We start from the raw sequence: 19,495 nt of genomic DNA on the forward strand, positions 1-19,495 counted from the left end.
CCATCTTGAGTTATTACATGTTTTTTTTTTTTTAGTCTCTTGAGTTTGAGGTTTTGTCTTTAATGTTCTCAGTGAGAACTCCACAGTAGTAATGCATATTTAATATATGTGACTAAGGAAGGTCACTTGTTGGTTTAAAACGTTCACAGATCAGTACCTCAAATACCAAATTGGTACTCGTGTATCTTACATGGATTTGCTGCAGGTGTGTGGGAAGCTCATGTAGTTTCCACTTCTGTGAAATTTTGTGCTAATAATGTATTTTGCAGGTGGAATATCATATAGACACTTCACCTTCCCTGAAGTCTCCCTGCTGAAAACTTAGATGTCACATTATGGTACAGGTAGAGGTCATATGAAATGAAGGTAATAGCTTGTATTTGTTGTCAGAGGTCATGGAAGAGCTAAAATTAAGATGTGATCAGAACACCAGCTGGGAAGAAACTGAGTGTTTGTCAATGTTACGGGTGGTGGGAACGAGTTGGGGAAGTTTCCCAGGGAGGTGGGTGGGGTGACTGAGAAGCCAGAGTGTGGAATCTGCATGATTATCCCGTTTGTGAGAGTGGATTTGAACAAGCTATGAAACAAGAGAGTTAACACTCAGCACAGATAGCAAAGCCTGCAGGGAGATCTGTGTAGATGATGACTAGATTACAACCTTAAGTGACTGGCAAGATAATGTTATATGTGAAGAGAGGGTTTTTAAAGCTAAAATACTGAGTTAAAATATTAACAAGTACTCAACTAAGTCTTGCGCTAATACCTGCAATGTGGCTCCTGATTTTTCTAAGTTGAAATAATCTAAGCAGATTTATAGTTTCAGTTGCATTCAGCAATTTGTGAGCATTGCTGAAAATGTTTGTCACTGGATGTGGTGGTTGAAAAATCCTGAGCTGTAACAGGTACTGGGCTCTGTGAGGAAGTCCTCCTTACAGAAAGGGAGCTGACTGTGCAACTGAGCCAAGCTTACTTAGCTAAAGTAAATAGTCTATAGCATGAGGGAGTATGAGGATTAGCTTGACTGAATTGAATTCAATAACTTTAAAGATAGATTAAAAAGTGGATACATATAGAAGCTTTGAGAATCAGGAGAATAACTACTTTGGTCTATTCTAATCAACTTTAAGCTGAGGTTTCTTGGTAGTGTAAATTCTTTGCAGTCTCAACATGAAAGTCCATGCTCTGTTAATATTCTGCTTTGTGCATGGATTATTATTAGAGAATAATGTTCCTGAATAGAAGGAAGACAGCTTGGCTAATACTGTTGCTGGACTGTCTTGCTGTAATATGTTGGGTTTTTGTTTTTTTTTTTTTTTGAGAAATAGATTTAGCAGATGTAACTTGCATGTTGCCTTTACATTGCAGTGAAGGTATCCTGGCAGTGAAAAAGCTGTTCTGATACTGTTTGTGTGGTGTGTGGATTAACAATACTTCTTACACATGAGCTACAGCCCAACCTTTTGCATTACGAATGAATTTGAGCAAATCAGAGCAATTGTTGGATGAGTCTTGTAATGGTATAAAGCATTAATGATTTTTTTTTAATAGCATGTGCTTGTTATGTCTTAGGTAGGCAGAAGGCAGTGTTCAGGCCTGACAGTGTTCAAATCAAGATTGGACAATGCCTTGGGCACCATGGTCTAGTGTGAGGCACACTTGCCTGCACTAGGAGGTTGGAATTAGATGCTCTTAAGGTCCTTTGTAACCCATAACATTCTGTGATTTGATGGTAAGGCAGAATTCTCAGCATCTTGCTGCTATTCAGATACTGGGGTGGTTGAAGGTCAGTTTGATATGTAACACAATGCTTTTGCTTTTGATATCAAGTAACCAGCAGTTGCAACACTTCTGACGCAGCCAGGGATTTGATGTGCTATGCAGGATATTGGCAGATAATGGTTGAAGTATTTGCTGCACTTGAAATCCCTATTCTATATTTATAAAGTATGTGTAGTGCTTTGTTTTGTTTTTTTTTGTTTGTTTGAGTACTACCCTCCCTGTTTTCAGGAGACACCTGAAGTTGGGTTAAAAAGGTCTTTTTCTGGTTAGACCTGTAGAGCTTATGGAGTTGCACCTGAGATAATGCCTGGTGGGTTTATGCTGGAATCATGAAGATTTAAGTCATGTATATCTGAGCAGTCTCCTGCTTCACAAACAACACGTAACTTGTAGCAAGTGTTTGTACCTGCTTCTTATCAGTAGGTTTAAAATGATGCTATAAGGTTAAACAAGATTTGAAGATGCTGAAAGTATCTACTGAAACAGGAGAAATTCTGGGTTAAGCTGCAGCTCCAGGTACTGTGGCTAGTCCTGCTATGCTTTCCTCTTACATCCAGCAACTGCATCGGACAATTGTAGAGATAACTGAGTATGGCTTGAGGGTCAGATCTTCTGTCGGCTGTAGTATTCTGTGGGCTGCTGCTCTGCAATGAGTTCCTAATAACTATGTGTAATAAGGCTCCTGCCATCTTTAAGTACCCAACTGAGATCCAGAAGGGCTTCCTTGCACTCTTAACTTATGACAAAGATAATGTAAAGATGGCTGTGTGGGCCAAAATCTGTGCTAGATCTGTGATGTCAGTGTTTGACAGACATCTGTGGCATCTAGCAGTCACAGTAGAATGGTTTTTGGTAATGCATGTGATGACTTTTTTCTTGTCTCTTCAGTATTACTGCATCTGCAATACTAAAACCAGGAGCAGTGGTAGCCTCATTAGAGCCACTTATGGTGAGTGACATGGCGTGATACATAGCAGATGAGTGAGTGGGAACTGTATTTACAATATGTATGAACAGCTATGTATAAGGACTGCTGCATTTGTGCTGCTTTCTAACATTGCTTTGCTTCACCTGTGCAGGTTAGTCAACTCATGTCTTGTTGTGTTATGGTTGGGAGAGTCATCTGCCCCCACCAGGTATGACGCATACGCACATGGTAAGAAGCAGCTACTGTCTCAAGGGTCCTGATCCTGCAAGGGTAACATGATCATGTATGTCTGTGGGATTCATACCTAAAGTAAAATCAGCTGAAGTGAAAAAAATGGAACAGTAGTGGCAGCAGAGTGTCAGGCTTTTTGGTTTGATGTGCCTGTTACAAGTTTTTGTCCCTGGGAGAGTTGGTTTGCAAAGCAGCAGGGAGGAGTTAATGTAAAAAATCATGTATTTCTCTTCTGGGTGCTTTGCACCACTTAGTGTTAGGAATCAGAAGATGGTGTAGTTCTTCCTGGTTTTGGGAAGTTCCTAAACAGTGTGAAACCAGCATGGCTAGCTGGGGTTTGCCTTTAGCATATGCTGGGGTAGCATTTGGATAAACAACCCCTGTGTACATCAGCAGCATTTCATGCTCCAGTAATTCCTACCTGGGGGTGATAATCTTTAAGATTTTTTTTTTTTTGCATGTGTTTTACTGTTTGTAGAAGCTGGAGTAGCCTACAGTTCTGGGGATTCTCTGAGTCATCTTCCACCAGCACATAAAATTCAGGCTTGCTTAGATGTGACCTTGTGCACATATTACACTGGTGTCTAGGCTGACCTCTGTCAGGAGCTGTAGGCTGGCTGGATTGTCATTCTGCTTTAGTGTCAGCCCTCTTACATTTGTATAATTGACTCTCCACTCATGTTATTTGTCCCTCATATTTTACCATTGCCCTATTTTAATTATGTGTACTTTAAAAATTAAGTGCTATCGTTTGTTTCAAAATGTGGGATTGCTTTTATGTTTGCTTTTTCAATTATGTCCTATCTTAGCAGCTCTCTAGTTTCACCAGGAAATACAGTATATGTTACAGACAAACTATGTCAGCAGGCTGTGTGTTGAATTTCAAGGGGGGCTTGAGCTTTCAAGGGGACCAGTATAATTTGTGTGAGGCTGTGGATCTCCTTGAAACCTTCACATTTTATGTGAGCAGAAAACCATAATGATTCCAAACAAAAGCCCTTTTTTGAGGCAATGGCAACGCTATTATGCCTGTGATCTTACCCTATATTCATGACAGACATTATGCCACAGATGCAGAGTAGCTAGGCGGGCTGGTTTTTGTGATGCAAAAATAATACAATCTAGGCGTAACCTAATGGCTACAAATGCAGGGTACAGGGATTGATAGGGTTTAGCCAGAGCTTGCCTGTATTTATTTTTGTCCTGTGCTAGAAGCCTGGCTAAATGCTGGCACATCAAATTTGCCTGCAGATTGCACATCATCATCTGTCCTCTAGTTGACAATAATACAGAGAGTTTGAGTCAAGCTATTGATTGAATTGATAGGTCCTCCTGAAATACTTGCCAGTGGTATATAGTGATATATACTATAATTTGTGTGAAAATGATACCGTCTGTATTTTCTATTTATGAAATACAAATGCTGATGTGCTAGAAAGGCTTGGGCCTGTGAAAAGCATGTCATGTGGTTGGTTTTGCCATGATTTGATTTCAGTGTTAAAAACCAGAGCATATGCAGTTTATTGCTGTAATGAATCAGAACAATACTCCCCACAATGCAGGTCAAGATTATTCAGAGATTACTTAGGTTTCTTTTTGCAGGAAAAGGGCGAGTTGTACAGTGCAGTCCCCCACCTGTAATCCACCTTGTTGCTGTGCCCAGTTTACAGTTGGGCTCTGCAGCCTTTCCTGCTGATTTTTGTATGCATGGTTGGCTTCATCACTGCTCATCTGTTGAAGAATGACTGACATGCTTTACAGTCATGTATTCCTATAGAGTTTCTAGCTTAATTTGGTGGCAAATCACCCTCAACAGAAAGATCTACTCAGACGTCATTCCTAGGATTAACCCCTCACAGTATCTTTGATCTTTAAAGTTCCAAGTGACTGGATTCCTAATTCACCCAGTTGTACATTCAGTGGCAGACAGAGCAGTGTACTTTCTGAAAGCATTATGTGCTGCACAGCAGGATATGCATGCAAGCGGAACTGCTGTAACAATACTAATGATGATTATTGTAGTGATGGTCTGTGTCTGCACTGCAGTGATTTACTGTTGTTGTAAAGGAAAAAAGGTCTGGTCTACAATGTTCAGGAAAAGCTCTGCTGGAACTCCCCTAACAATCAGCTTCTTAGTGAAAAATGCAGAACAGACTTAAGTCTCTCATGCCAGTAAATAGTTTCTTTCTCTTTTTTTCTATCCTTATCCTTTACAGTTTCATGAGGATATGGAACTGCATCTGGTTCACGCTAGGGATTAGATACAGGTGTGACTGTGAACTGCTTAGGTTGAAAAGCTACCTGGAATTAGGATAAACTTTCATGGTCCCTCTACTTCTGACAGCTTTTGTTCCAAGTACTGCTCTAACACAGCCATGGAAAAGTAGCAGTAGTTCTGGCCTTAGTTTACAGCTGTCTCTTCAGGCTGCAAGTTAGGTAGTATCATCAGGATTTAAAGAAGTGAGTGTCAAGATTGTTTAGAGGTTACTGAAAGAACATAGGACCAAGGGCACAGTAAAGCAGCTTTGGAAATCCAAAATTGATGAATGCTGTAAGTAGAAGTTTGTCTATGTTGTTTCTTAGCCAAGTAAGAGTAAGGCTCAGAGGCCGACTTCCATTTCCCTGTGTTTGAGTAACAGTATTACTTTCTACAGGAGTACCACTGAGATGTCAGCTGCTGGGTTCTCTGAAAGAAGTGTCACGAGGGAAGCCTTGTATCATGGCCCTGAGACAGGGTTTGCCTCTGGTTCCACAGCTGGGGGCTGTGTGGACCTTGGAAAAGGTAGAGAGCAGAGGGGCTATCTTTGATCTGTTGGGCCCCTGCTGTGGACACCAGCTCCCTGTGTGGCATGAGTAGGTGTAGGACACTGTTGTTTGGGGTTTGCTATTGTGTGTGTGTGGTTTTTTATACCAAGGAAAACCCACAGGCAGCTAAAGGGAGATGGGGCTTTACCCTGGGAAGGTTTGGCAGGAGGCTGCTGCTTTCTGTAACTGTCTCAGAAATACAAGTGGGGAATTCAAAGAACAAGACTGATGAACAAAGAAGGCAACAGAGTGGAACCAGTAACAGCCCCAGGGAAAACCAGAAGAGACTGGGGAGAGTGTTACAAAGTGCTCATCAGATTTACATGCTAATAGTAGTGCTAACATTGTACATGATTAACACCTCACTTGATTGAATCCTGTCTGTATGAAAATGTATAAAGTTACACTTCTGTCACCTGACACTCAGGAGACAGAGAGGTTCTTTTTAGGGATCCTTGGCAGAATGGTAACAGCACTAAGTTACAGTTACAATTAAAGCTTTTTTTTTTCTTTTTTCCTTAAGATACTATGATTAGTATAGCATAGAATTTATTATTAGAATGGTACAGGATTTCTCCAAGCAGAATCAATGTAGTACATCTAAGTGGCATAATACAGAATCTATAACACAATTTAATTTACAATTTCTAATCACCTGGACCATCTGAAGATCAGGTGTTAATACCTGGTTTGCTGTATCAATATACAATCATTATCTAGCTTCAAATCATACAAAAGAATGAGTCACTCCTTGGAGGAAGTAGAAGACACAGTGGAGGTGTCCTGGGCAGGTCCTAGTCTCCCTCCCTGTCCAGCACAGTTCTGGTCCATGTTCCCGGTTAGGACTTGAGTTTGATTTTACAGACGGTGCACTGGTGCTGTTACCATCCTTGTTCTGTGTCAGGGTCATCAACACCACCAAGCTGTCTGGGTGCCTGGGACCTTCAAGGACAGGAGTAATCGGCCTCATGCCCAGGAACTGAGGCTGATAGGAAGGGGAAAGAGATATCTGTTTCCTTTGTCTACTTAGTGCACAAGACCTTCAGGGCCTGAAAATTATGGGAAAGGGAATGAATACATGATGTGGTTGACCCCAGAGGATGGCTGCTTCCCTCATAAAATGGCACTAGTTACTCTAATGTCAGTTATGCTAACCGCATTGAGTAGGGTTTAGGAGCAGGGTGTGTACTGGTCACAGTTCCTTTGAGAATCAGTATCTTAACTTCTTTTAATCAAATATTAACAATCTGGTTATTCACTGTCTCTGTTCAGTTTCTATCTTAGTCACTGCTCAACTGAGAGAAAGTAGAAATTCTTTGAGCAATTACAAAGTGGATGTGTAAAATTTTGTTCTCCGTGGTGGAATTTTTGCTCCTGTATTGCCCTCAGTGAACAGAGCTGCTTGCTTCTTCAGCTTTCTTTTATTTCCCTGCAATACAGATAAAGCCTGTCTGTCTTGTACTGTAAGGTTTCTGAGCAGTTGCAGCCAGGGTGTTAAATCTGACAAATGTCATACCCACTGCATTGCAGTGTTTGTTGTGTACTTGCCCTGTTTAAGCCAGAATACCCTGCAAAGTCAAATGTGAAGGAAGAATGAGACAAAGACTTTGTGTAGCTCTGAAGCATTTGTCTGTTATTACTACATGAAACTGCTAGGCAATCTGCTTTGCAAGGTGGAGTTTATGACATCTGTGATTACATGCTGCACACTGAATTTGGTAAGAGTTAACTGGGGAAAGCAACTTGCTTGCTAACACTCTGAAATAACAGTATGCTGTCATTTAATACCAAATGTAAAATATTGACACTTCTGTAAGAAATTACATTGTCAAGAGCTTTTGGTAGACTGTTTAGCGAGAATCAACTTGGAGTTAAGATTTTGACTGCCTCTGGTCTTTGGGATGGCATGGCAAGGAAGCACTGCTTCCTTCAGACCCATGGCTGTGGTTCTAAGGTAACTCCTAGTGTCATCTCCCTGCCATGAAAGGCTACAGAGATGGTTCACTAAAACAAAATCAGCAAGCTGGTGTTTCAGAACAGTTACCAATGCTGAATCAGAGGCTTTACATTTTTTACCACTATAAACAGAGAAAACTGAATACTGCAAAGTATTTACACCAAGAAAAACAAATTTATTGCTGTGCCTCAGAGAAACATGAAGTACTTGGAGTGAAGCATGCTGTTAATATTGCATAATCAAGTTGTCTGGGCTTTTTTGACAGTGATTTTTTCCAGTGAGTAAAGCTTTTTCTTTGCATTGATTTTTTCCCCCCTCTGCTCCCAATTTGCTAACTCTAAGTTTTCCTCAGGGTGCCTGAATCATAGCTTATGAAATACTGCTGGCTGTTCTCTGCAGGGCCCTCACAAAGAGCCACAGAAAACTTCAATTCCAAGTTCACTGCCTTAGCATACTGTTATGCTATAGAAAGGGCTCTTAATGCAGTGAATGGCTTCTGAAAGATGATCATTTTCACCTCTGTGCCCACTTTTGTGGGATGTGTGGTGATGACTATCTGACAATCGCGTGAAATTCTGCAGCAAGAAGAGGGAAGAAATTTTGCATTTTGCTGTCTTAATCCATGTTCCTCTATTTCAGTATCTCTGTGTATGATACATTATCAGGCAATAGTTTAGAATTAGTCAGTTTATTTCCTATATATTAACTCAATGCTTATTGAAGTGGAAGACAAAATACAAAGCAGATACAGAAGGTTCATCATTTAGAACAAGTATTTTCCTGTAACACAAATAATACAAAAAAAGCAAATTCCGGTACTTACACACACTTGTATAGCATGTCCATACACAAAGTGTCTTAAAAAATAATCAGAAACAGGTCAGGTTATGATGTTTCCAGAAAAGATGGTTTGCATTATTTTTGCATTGCTTTTCAACAAACATGGAAATTCGACATTTGTTTTTACATCAGCCATTAAATCTCAGTATTTATAATATGCAATTTTTACAGTAATGGCTACTTAATGTTATTTTAAAATTACTTGTAGGAAGACACATTTTTCTAGACTTTAATTACGAAACAATTCCTTACGAAACAATTCCCTACCTTGCTTTCAAGGCATGCTGGATTTACTGTTTCTTTCACCTGATTTAATCATGCATGATACAGTAAAACTGTTGTAAAACTGTACATAAAAAACACAAGTGTTAAAGTCTGGGAGAGAGAGAATAGTCAAAGGGAGCAAGGATTTCACCAGCATCAGCAGGTGAATTACATTTTCCTGCTTCACCTCCCTTCACCTTAGGTTCATTACATTTCAGTTTTCAGCTTCATGAAAGAAATGAATCTCTGAATTTGCTGTTGCACAACCTTTCAGAGGTTAATTTTGGCCCAATTTACACCTTCTATACACCACTGATGTTTCAGTAAAGTTATAGAGAAATCTGGTTGGAAATTCAGATTTAATCCATCTAAGTCTGGATTTTTTTTCCTTATGTTTTCTCCTATTGCATATCTAGTCACCTTGAAATAACAAAATTAATGTTTTGAGTTATTTTTCTGGTCCTGGCTCAGAAGAACTCGGCTGGATTATGCCCTAGCCTTCCAGTATCCTTGGTCAGGATCATATTGCACATACTTTAAACAGTACTGATTTCCTTTGTGTATGGAATATTTTCAAATAGAAACATTACATGGAACAAGGATGAAAGGCAGGGGCTAGGGGTGCCTGGATGTGCCTGGATGCTAGACCTCTAGTGGACACAATGAAGAAATGCTTATGAAAACATGCAAACTCTTCATAGAGGTCTGTATGTACAGTCAGGGAAAAAGCTTCTGAGAAGTCTTTTCCAGAAGTTTACCTATTATTTGTTCAAAACTGTTACATGTCCCATTACTCAGTGCAGGGGACTCAGAAAATCAGTGCACATTGCCTAATTTTTAAACTAATCTTAAAATCATAATTGCTGTTCTACTTGAACAGCTGTCAGGACATTCTGCCAAAGGAGGGGATGAGAGGCTGGATAGCAGCCCTGCAAAGAGAGTTCTGTGGGTTTGCATTGATGGCAAACTGAATGTGCATCAACAGTGTGCCCCGGCAGCCAGAAGGGCCAACTGTGTCCTGGGGTACATCAAGAACAGTATAGCTGGCTGGTCAAGGGAGGTGATTGATTGTCCCACTCCAGACTGCATCAGTGTGGCCCCACCTTGAGTATTCTGTGCAGTTTTGGATACCTCAGCATAAGAATGACATCAAGCCATTAGAGTGTGTCCAGATGAGGCTGATGAGGCTGACCAAGATGGTGAAAGACCTTGAGGGTAAGACTTCTGGGGAGCAGCTGAGGTTACTTGGTTTGCTCAGCTTGGAGAAGACTGAGGGGTGACTTCATCACAGCCTACAAGTGCATCAAGGGGCAGCAGCAGAGGGAGAAGTGCTGATCTCTCCCTGGTGACCAAATGGAACGAAGCTGTGTCAGAGAAAGTTCAGTTTGAACATTAGGATAAGGTTCCTCAGGCAGATGGTAGTTGGTTGCTGGAACAAGCTTCCCAGGGAACCAGTCATGGCACCATGTCTGTCAGAGTTCAAGGGCCGCCTGGGTGACGTTCTTAGTCATATGGTTTATTTTTAGGTAGTCCTGTGAGGAGCAGGGAGTTAGACTTGATGATCCTTACGAGTCCCTTCCATCTTGAGATATCATATGATTCTACGATCCAAAGGAGCACACTTTGGCTGAAGAAGGCTGGAATGCAGTAGGATTTGGCTTGTCTTCCTATACAGCTGATGGCTGCTTTCAGCTACTGAGGGGAGGGTATTTAGGAGCTAGGAATTCTGCACTTGTAATTTGGCTTAATTTTATCAGAGAAGTTTCTACCTAGGATGCTCTAGCCTAGCTGTTTCAGGACTACAACAGGAAGGGACATGGGAAGAAATCAGGTAGGAATTAAACTACCACCACCAAAGCCCTTCAATTTACTACCGAATTAAAAATCAGATAAAGCCAAAAGCTTATGCAGTAGCATTAACTGGAGATCTTGAAAACAATCACATCTGGTGCATGTTTTATTATTGGTAATACTAAAGATGTGTATCTTCTGTGGTATCACACCTCAATTATCTAAACAAATTTCGTCCTGGGAACATGAATCAATGACATGAAATGGGACACATGTCACAGTGCCACCCACTGCACTCAGTGTAAACTTTTAGATGGTCAAAACTGCTTATTCACAAATATTTTCATGCACAACTGACTTTTTCTTCTAAAATTATGTAAAATATTTTTAAGAAAAGGATGACATTGTATAATTTTATGAACGACATGAAAAGAAAGACAAGGAAGAATATTAAAAAGCTTAACTAAAACCAGCAAATAGTTGAACTGAGGTAAAGTTAAAAGCAACTAACCCTTGTCACTGATTATAGGGCTAAAAAGCAGTACAAATGTCCAAGCCAAGAGCTGACACCAGCAAAAGAGCCAACCATTATTCCTTGATATTTTGAAGTAGCTGTAATAAATGAGACTCAATAACCTGTTGAACTAAAGCAGAGAAAAAGATTAAGTTAATCAGTGTTCAATGTTTTTTCACATTTTTAGGGCTGTACTATTTTTTCCTGGTAGATGCCAGCTTGTCCTGTACAATCATTTAATAAAAACCGAACAGGAATAAATTCACTGTGGGAAGAGAGTTTGCATCCCTTCAGAAAATAAAAGCCTCGTATGTTGCAAAACCAATACACCCGGTATGAGAGATGATAGGGTTTTGAGCTGATGATGTGTTCCCTAGTTTGAAAAGGCTGATAGTATATGGAAAACAAATTCGTAAGCCTATAAATGGAAAGTAGGCAAAATATTTACTAAAAACTACTTCTGTAGAATGTTTTGAGACTGAACTCTTGAAGTAGTCCTGTATCTAGACATTATTAATGTTACTGCCACCCTAAAAGTACAGGGCCCTGGTTGGAGAAGCTATACATGCAGTGCTGGGCTTATTTCAGAATGCAGGTCATTTCTGTAATGGCAGGCATTTCACAGCTTTCAAAATGAGGGCAGCATGAGGAAAAAACATGAAGAATCCCTTCTTTGTCTCTTTTTTCTAGAAACAAGTCAGGTAGCCTAATTCACTGATCCTGGCTGTTACTGTTTGTCTCCAAGAAAAACTGGAGCTAATCTGACAGAGAAAGAAGGTTTTGCAAGCTACATCACACCATGCCAATCAATAAAGCGCCAGGGTGAGCAGGTCAGGAGGGCTGCGGGTCTCTTATCATTGTCTGGTGAAACACACACCCTTTTGTACAGGGTGGGGAAGCAGCTAAGGACTGCATCAGCCCTGCACACCATTATCTGTGCCCACAGATGCAGGCCCAGGTCAGTGACATTTTCTTACTAGGTATTTGGCTTTCTGAGACAGGGACAGAAATTCCTACCCATTTTGGGCCAATACATTTAGGTGTAATAAGACTTGTAGGATACGGATTTTCTAACAGCTGCGAAACTTCTATTAGATCATTGCAGCAGCTACATAAACAAGGAGCAGTAAAAATCTAAATCAAATAATTTATATTTGCAATACTCACCACTTCGATAGCCCAAGGCTACAGCCAAATCCATGGAATTATAGCCAGCATCTGTTTCGATAGTTGGATCAGCACCACTTTCTATGTAAAACAGGAAAAGAAACTCACACTTCTGACAATGTGAACTGGCAATACTCAGTATTATTATTGATAATAAAGTTGAGACAGTCTGCTTACCAAGGAGAATTTTTACACATTTCACATGGTTCCCATGTACTGCATATAGTAGAGGTGTGCCTCCATTCTGCGAGTGCAAAGAAAAGCCTTAGAAACTTAATGGTTGAGCAGTCTGCAACTGTAATTCATTAATACACCAGTATACTTCTATGTCTCAGTAAGAAACTTAATAGGTTTTATAAAAAGGAGATTCTGTTTTGGAACTCCAATTTATTCTTTTTTTGTCTACTGTTTAGACTGCAAGCTCACCCTTCTAGAAGAACTCAGTGTTAGTCTTATTCTCTTTTTGCCAACAAGTCAGAACTAGTAAGGCCAACTTCTCTTATCCTATAGAAGTTTTGAAACTCAGGTTATTTTAGAAGAGGCAGAATAATTCTAAAACCCGAAACAGTGCTATGCCCTGGTCCAAATTTCTGACCAAAAGCACCCTCTGACATAAATTAGAGCTGGAGTCTTACCCAGTCGTACTCATTGACATCAACTCCACAGTCAAGCAGCATTTTGACAATATCTGTGTATCCTTTACTGCAAGCCAGTGAGAGGGCACTTTCTCGTCCTTTCCCCAAAATCTGAGGATCTGCACCCTGAAATTATTATAATAACAACAACAGCAACAACAAATCAAACTAACCACACTTTTTTTAAATGTGAGATTTTACACAGAACTTAACTAAAACTTTTAAGTGTATAGCAGCTTTGAAAAAAAAAAATCAGAAGGCAAACTGAACTAAAAAGTAAATAAATTTAAAATGAGGTGTGTTTATTTCCTTACATTTTGGAGGAGAAATTCCACTATTGCTATCTGCCCATGAGCTGCAGCCCACATCAGAGGGGTAAATCCTTCTTCATCCTTATGATTGATTACATTTTCTGTGTAAAGATAAATACGTAATTTAGTAATCCCTTTCGCTAATGCACAGTAGGAGCTCGTGAAATCCATTGATGTATTCATGGTGAATGGACTGAGGTATCAGTGTGGCCTAAAAGTCATTCTTACCTTAACTTTAAAAACAAAATTCTATTGCAATGATGGTGCAAATATCTTTGTCCAAAAAGAAAAAACATTCAACTGAGCAAAGTAAAATTTAAGAATTGGGTTTATTAATTTTTTAAGATCTATAAATCAAGCTCTGTTTCTACTCAGAAGTGTTACAAGTTGTCAGTAATCTGGGCTTTATCTTTGGAAAAAAGAGAAGGGCTGTTTGAAAAACTAAGAGGGACAGTCTGTACTACACTGCAGAAAGTGGTGTTTGGTTGTTTTTTTTCCAACAGAGTGAGCCACAAATTCTTAAAACGAATTATCTTGTAAAGCAGTATAGATAGTGTATCTCCATTCCCCCAGAGTTCATGTAATCAATAGGGTGTTTTGTGGAAACAATTAAGGTCTACTTCTAGTGCAGCTGAAAGAAGGAAAAAAAATATTTTAACATTTGGCTGGCTGAAATAGTTGAGTTGGAATTTGTAAAAAATATTTAAGTACTTAAAAAAATCCAATGCTTATCACAGCAGTAGAGTATGCATTTTTTACTGATACTCCAGAATCAATTTGTTTGCTACATACATTACAAAGTATATAGACTCAGAGACTCATTACTTGCTTTCCAGCAAAGTAATTACTTGCTTTTCAACAAAGATGCACTGAAAGCATGGCTGATTACTACTAGTATAATAATATACTACTAACAATATATTCCCTTATACTAGTAACAGTATATTACTCAATTCAATACGCTATGCGTTATGGACATGCAAATGTCACACTGAAAACTATCACCCAACTCAGACTGAGCAGGACTATTATACCGTGGGTGTGAGCCATGGTTTAAATTACCAACATACAGCTCTATACATTGATTGATTAAATAAATTTGGAAAGCCATTGTTTTAAATTACAAAGATAGTAACAATTAAAAAGTAACAACTCTTCTGATAGAACAGATTCTCCTTTCTCATTTATATGTATTACATATATAGCTGGGGAGCAGGGGGAGGAAGTGATTTACCTACAACTCCTATTAATGCTAATGTTTCACTAAAACCCAAATCATAGGAAACAGTGAATAAAAGACAGATGAGAAACAAAAGTCCACATCTGCAAAGAACAGATATGTGAAATTTCCTTCAATTTGTTCCAGAATTGAGGATTTTTTTTTAAATGTTTTTTTTTGAAAAGTAAAGCACAACAGGGTATAAATGCCCCAAGGAAAAGAGATTTACTCTCCTTCTGTCTCACCTTGTTCAATACGTGTGGCCAGATACAACATTTCTCCCTGAGCAGCCAGCTGATGAACTGATAAAGCTGAAAAAAAGGAAGCAAAATCATGTGTCACACATACCAGTTTTCATTCTGCTCTATTTGGAATTTGGCTTAACCAGTACAGAACATGGATTTGAGAATGTAGATAAGTTTCACATTATACTCTGAACTAGAATCACTATCTTAAAAAGTTTTCAAAACGTTCCACAGGTTTATGGAATTTTTTAACCAAGGTAGAAATTGTACTAAAAAGCAGAAGACACTTCCCATACTGACTCTTTACAAGGCAACATGATCCCTGATGCTTGGCCAGCAATCCAAGATCATATTAAGAACATTTATGTAATGAAAATAAGCATCTTTTGGTAAATTGAGGTTGTGTAGTTTTAAAATGATACCTAAGAGATCACATGTCAGGAGACCTGTCACACTGCTCAGTGAGCCTGTGGCACAACTCTCACTCACTACGATGTAGAATACATCAGGCATTACAAAACTATTAGAAGACATGACATCTGCATCTACATCTACAGGGGAAAAAATGGATTGTGGGCTTGTTTTAAACTTATCAAAGCTGGTCTTCAATACCAAGAGCTTGGAAAAGTGGTCAGGAGGGAATATATAATAAATTATCCACATTATATAACAACAAAATTAGCTAACGAGTACATACCGTTATACATACATACATAATACATACCATTCACTGTCCTTCTCCTATTCGCTATATGAAACATTAAAGTTTTATTTTTTTCAGAAAGACTGTCTATTTTGTTCACGGCCTATGTTGCAGCTCCAGATTAATTTTTCCAATGCAAGTGGCCTTTTATTCTAACATTGAATTTATAATATATAGATGAAATAATTTATAAATGAATTACACAGAATTAATTTATAAAGAAAATACTTACCACTTAACAAAACCCCATAAATTGTACTGCCTTTCAAGATATGTGGCAATCATGACATTTGCAGTATGAGTTTGTAGCACTTACCAATCATCTAATTTTAATAAATTTTACAAGATGCGCAGGTTCTTAGAACAAGTACAAGAAGCACATTGACTTAAAGCTCAGAGAGGATCAGAAAAATCTTTACCTATTTTTTTTTTTAATCAAGAATTGGATCCTTTCTGGAAAAGACACTTCAGACATGAATTCAAAACAGCAGGTGGATTACTATTTCACAGTTGGAACCATGTGAATTAGACAAGACTATCTCAATGTTTTCTCCTTATATAGAAGCTTATGAAAACACCGAAGGAAAAAAATAGAAAAATCTGTCAGCCATCTAACACACAGTCCACAAAATAATTAACAGTAAGTCAGGATACTTACAGTTTACAAGCAGAGGTGTTGTAGAGACTTCATTTCCCCTGTGTTTGTTAGTTAGGGTAGTTGATTGTTTTATTGGTGAGAAATGCTTAGTAGTTGATGGAGTATAAACATGTCTTACTTGGATACCAGGGGAAGGAGATGTGTGGCTGTTGCATTCAGCTACATTGAACACAGAAAACAGACAGGATTTCAATACTAGTAAGAGCATTAAAAGCAAGCCACAGATTTTAAGTCAAACTAGAAGGCACCAGTGTCACAAGATCTTTAAAACCCATGTTAAGTAAGCTTTGTGACATGTGCTTTTCCACTGTGTATTGTCAAACAGCTGTTTTCATTTCTAGCATAAAACAATGCTGCTACCCACATGTTCAGTACTCAGTACAGCCTATGTCACACAAACTGGGTGTCTAAATGAGGTTAAGCCTTCATCTAGATTTTCAACAGTGCCTGGCATGGATTTATCAGGCACAAGAGCCCCACATAGCCTACTACATCCTTATTAATGCTCTCCAGTGCAATAACATGATGCAGCTTCAGTCAGCCATGCAGTCAAGTCAGGTAACTGCTCAGATCATCCCTTTGCCTGCTCCCCAAGACCACCGTCACTAATTTTCTTCACCAGGACTTTTTACACTTCTGCTGGATAAATCTGTAACTGCATTAGGAATGCCTTATTAATACTTATCCAGCAGGAAGAGAGATATTCCACAGTAACTTCCATAAAATGCAACAGCAAGTCACCACTTAGAATGTGGAAAGTTATGCACTGCTGCTATGTTAATCTGTACTAACATTCCCAGCTTTCTATTAGAATCTAATGGCATGTTATTACAGAATACATACATTATCTTGGCTTCTGCTTCTCAAAAGTAACTATTAGCTTTGAGAAGTAGCTGAGGAGCCAAGTAATTTTTAAGAAGCTAACTGATTAAATACTAGAAATACATATTGAAAGATTAAACTCCATTACTGGCTAAATTGACTTGACATCAGTGTGCAACAGTAATTAATGACTGAAAAGTAATTAACAGGCACACTGAACTCATACCATAGAGAAACTCACGATCATAAACGCAAGTGCAAATTCAGGGAGACAACCAATTACAATTAGAAGGTAACTGGATGAAAATGAAATTACACTTTGTTTGCTAATCAAATTGCTACAGCTGACTTGATCAAACTAAGAGACCTACCAGGGACTTTTGACCTGTGGTACCTGGATCTGCAGGACTACTTCTAAGGGGTTCACAAATATCACCTAAGAAAAAACACCCTACTGCTGATGGGTCTAAATCTGCCGTTCAGGTCTGCAGCTCCACTAGTAAGCACTTAGGGCCTGCAAATCAAAAAAGTTTGAAAATTACAATGTCTACAATGAATTGCAGCCAACAATACAAATCAGAAAAAACATCAAAATTGACAGTAGGCCCATGTTGTAGAAAACAGGTCAAATTCAACCTCACGAAAAGATACATCACTAAGAGTCTGAAATACGACAGCAAGCACCAGAAATCACAACTGTTAAGGAGAAACAGATAGAAGTCCTAATTCTGTTCTCTATCAGCATGTTCAGCCACGAAGAAGCACGGATCAGTTCTGATGAAGCTGACCAGCAGTGGCTGGAGATCCAGCTGCAGTGATCCATAACTGGAGTAACATTCACTTTCAAGTCATGTGAAGCTGCACTGGCAAGCCAATCACTGCAACAACTACAAGCTTTGTACATCCACACTGATAAAACAAAATCAATGGTATGAGCTATGCTATTTTGCCATCGGTACCACTGAAAGGATAAAACATGCTGCAGGAAGCTACTGAAGTTGAAATGATCATACAGTGCTTTCAGTAGTGTTCTGCAGATAAATGCTCTCAACAACATACAGCATGTGGTAGAACATGATACACAAAACAAGTAAACTTGTTTTCGTGATCAGCATCAGCTCTTATTAAATTTATCAGAGACTTTTTGTGCCACTACTTTTTCAATTAAAAAAAAACCCAACTAAAATGTTTCAAAAATAATATGGAGGAAATTAGTTTTATAATAATAATTCATTAAGTATATAATAAAAATAGATGGGTAAGAAATTCTAGACAACTATTATTGATTAACACATGTATAAGGCAGAGGCTTTTTTTTAAAAAAAATAGCAGTTTAACAGGATGACACAGTTCACACACAACAATTTGTACCATAAAGTTCAACCTTTAAATAAGACAGATGCCACTTCAAGGTCAGAGTTAACTTGGTCTTGAATATTTTTACTGTCCTCTTCATTCAAAGATTTCACAAATCGTGAGCAGACATTCATATCAAATCTATTGGGCAAAATGAATTTCATTCCCATGGTAACGCTCTGAGCTGGGCCTTCCTCTGTGCTAGAGTCAAGCTGATGCTCCACTTTGATGTCTGGCATGGACGGAAGGCTATAGCTAGCAGTACATTCTTCCACAATTAACTGGGCTGCAACGTCTAAGTTTGTTGAAGATGCCATGGCCCCTGCCATGTGAAAATTTTATGCAAAAAGTTTCTTCATGGTTTCTAGCCACTAGCAGTTCCAGCCAATGAAGCTGTACCTCGAGATCCAGATGTTTAAATAACCTGAAACTGAAAACATTTAACAGGTTAACACCACTCTGGTGAAGTAATGCATAAAAATATACCAAGCTTGGCTTCACTGAAGCTGATGGAATTTGGTTCTGATAGTCCAAACCGTGGTGAAATACCAATCTCACTGCTGTCACAAGCAGTACAGGTCGTGGGTATGGATTTAAATGGAGGGGACCAAGCCATCCATTCAAATTTGATCACGTGGATATTTAAGCCAAATTCCATAATGAAGCCACTAGGAGCTCCTTCTAAGTGTGTTTCATAGTATTAGTTCCGTTGCAACAAAAAAAAAAACAACAAAACAAACCCAGCACAACCAACCACGTTTATACCAAGACAGGAGAACATGACTTTATTTCCTAAAAACATTAGACGTGAAGGAAAATTTACAGTGGCTTTATGCCATTTTATGACTCTTAAGCCTTTCCATAACCTGAGTAAAACAAATGTCTTCTACCTTATGCGCGGGAAAACAACTCCATCTATGTCGGTGACACAGAACACCCCAATTCACCCTGACAGCGCCCGGGCAGCCTAACGCCACGCGGGGCTCCGCGGCCTGGCAGCGCCATGCCCTCCTTCAGCCCGCCCTCGCCCCTTAACGCAGGCCGCCGCCACAGGCACTGCGGAGAACACGCCGCTCGGGACCCGCCGGCGGGGAGGGAGGGACGGAGGGAGGGAGGGGAGGGAAGGAAAGGAAGGGCCGGGCCGGGCGGCGTCCCACGGCATCACCTCACCTCGGCACCACCACCTCTCCCGCTGACAGTGAGGCGGACGTGACGCCCTACAGCCCCGCCGCGGTGGCGATTGGCTAGGTGAGAGCCGCCTTTTGATGAC

At 39.5% G+C, this 19,495-nt stretch overlaps 1 protein-coding gene across 2 annotated transcripts; it reads right to left on the minus strand.

The window, feature by feature from the left end:
* Positions 1–10,743: 10,743 nt before the first annotated feature.
* ANKRA2 (ankyrin repeat family A member 2) lies at positions 10,744–19,475 on the minus strand. Of its 2 annotated transcripts, XM_057406134.1 has the most exons (9): positions 19,396–19,475; positions 18,254–18,655; positions 16,048–16,206; positions 14,687–14,752; positions 13,226–13,323; positions 12,912–13,037; positions 12,454–12,520; positions 12,277–12,357; positions 10,744–11,239 (listed from the first exon to the last, which is right to left on the minus strand). In XM_057406134.1, the coding sequence occupies exons 2-9, from the start codon at positions 18,552–18,554 to the stop codon at positions 11,184–11,186; spliced, it is 954 nt and encodes a 317-aa protein (XP_057262117.1). In that variant the 5' UTR covers positions 18,555–18,655; positions 19,396–19,475; the 3' UTR covers positions 10,744–11,183. The 2 variants fall into 2 exon arrangements, with proteins under 2 accessions (XP_057262117.1, XP_057262116.1); XM_057406133.1 differs by having other exon boundaries at positions 10,744–12,357.
* Positions 19,476–19,495: the final 20 nt, after the last annotated feature.

The sequence above is a fragment of the Pezoporus wallicus genome, unplaced genomic scaffold (genome assembly GCF_028554395.1).
Source record: "Pezoporus wallicus isolate ANWC-B61680 ecotype Strahan unplaced genomic scaffold, APGP_CSIRO_Pwel_v1 contig_7506, whole genome shotgun sequence".
In the NCBI taxonomy this organism is placed as follows: Eukaryota; Metazoa; Chordata; class Aves; order Psittaciformes; family Psittacidae; genus Pezoporus; species Pezoporus wallicus.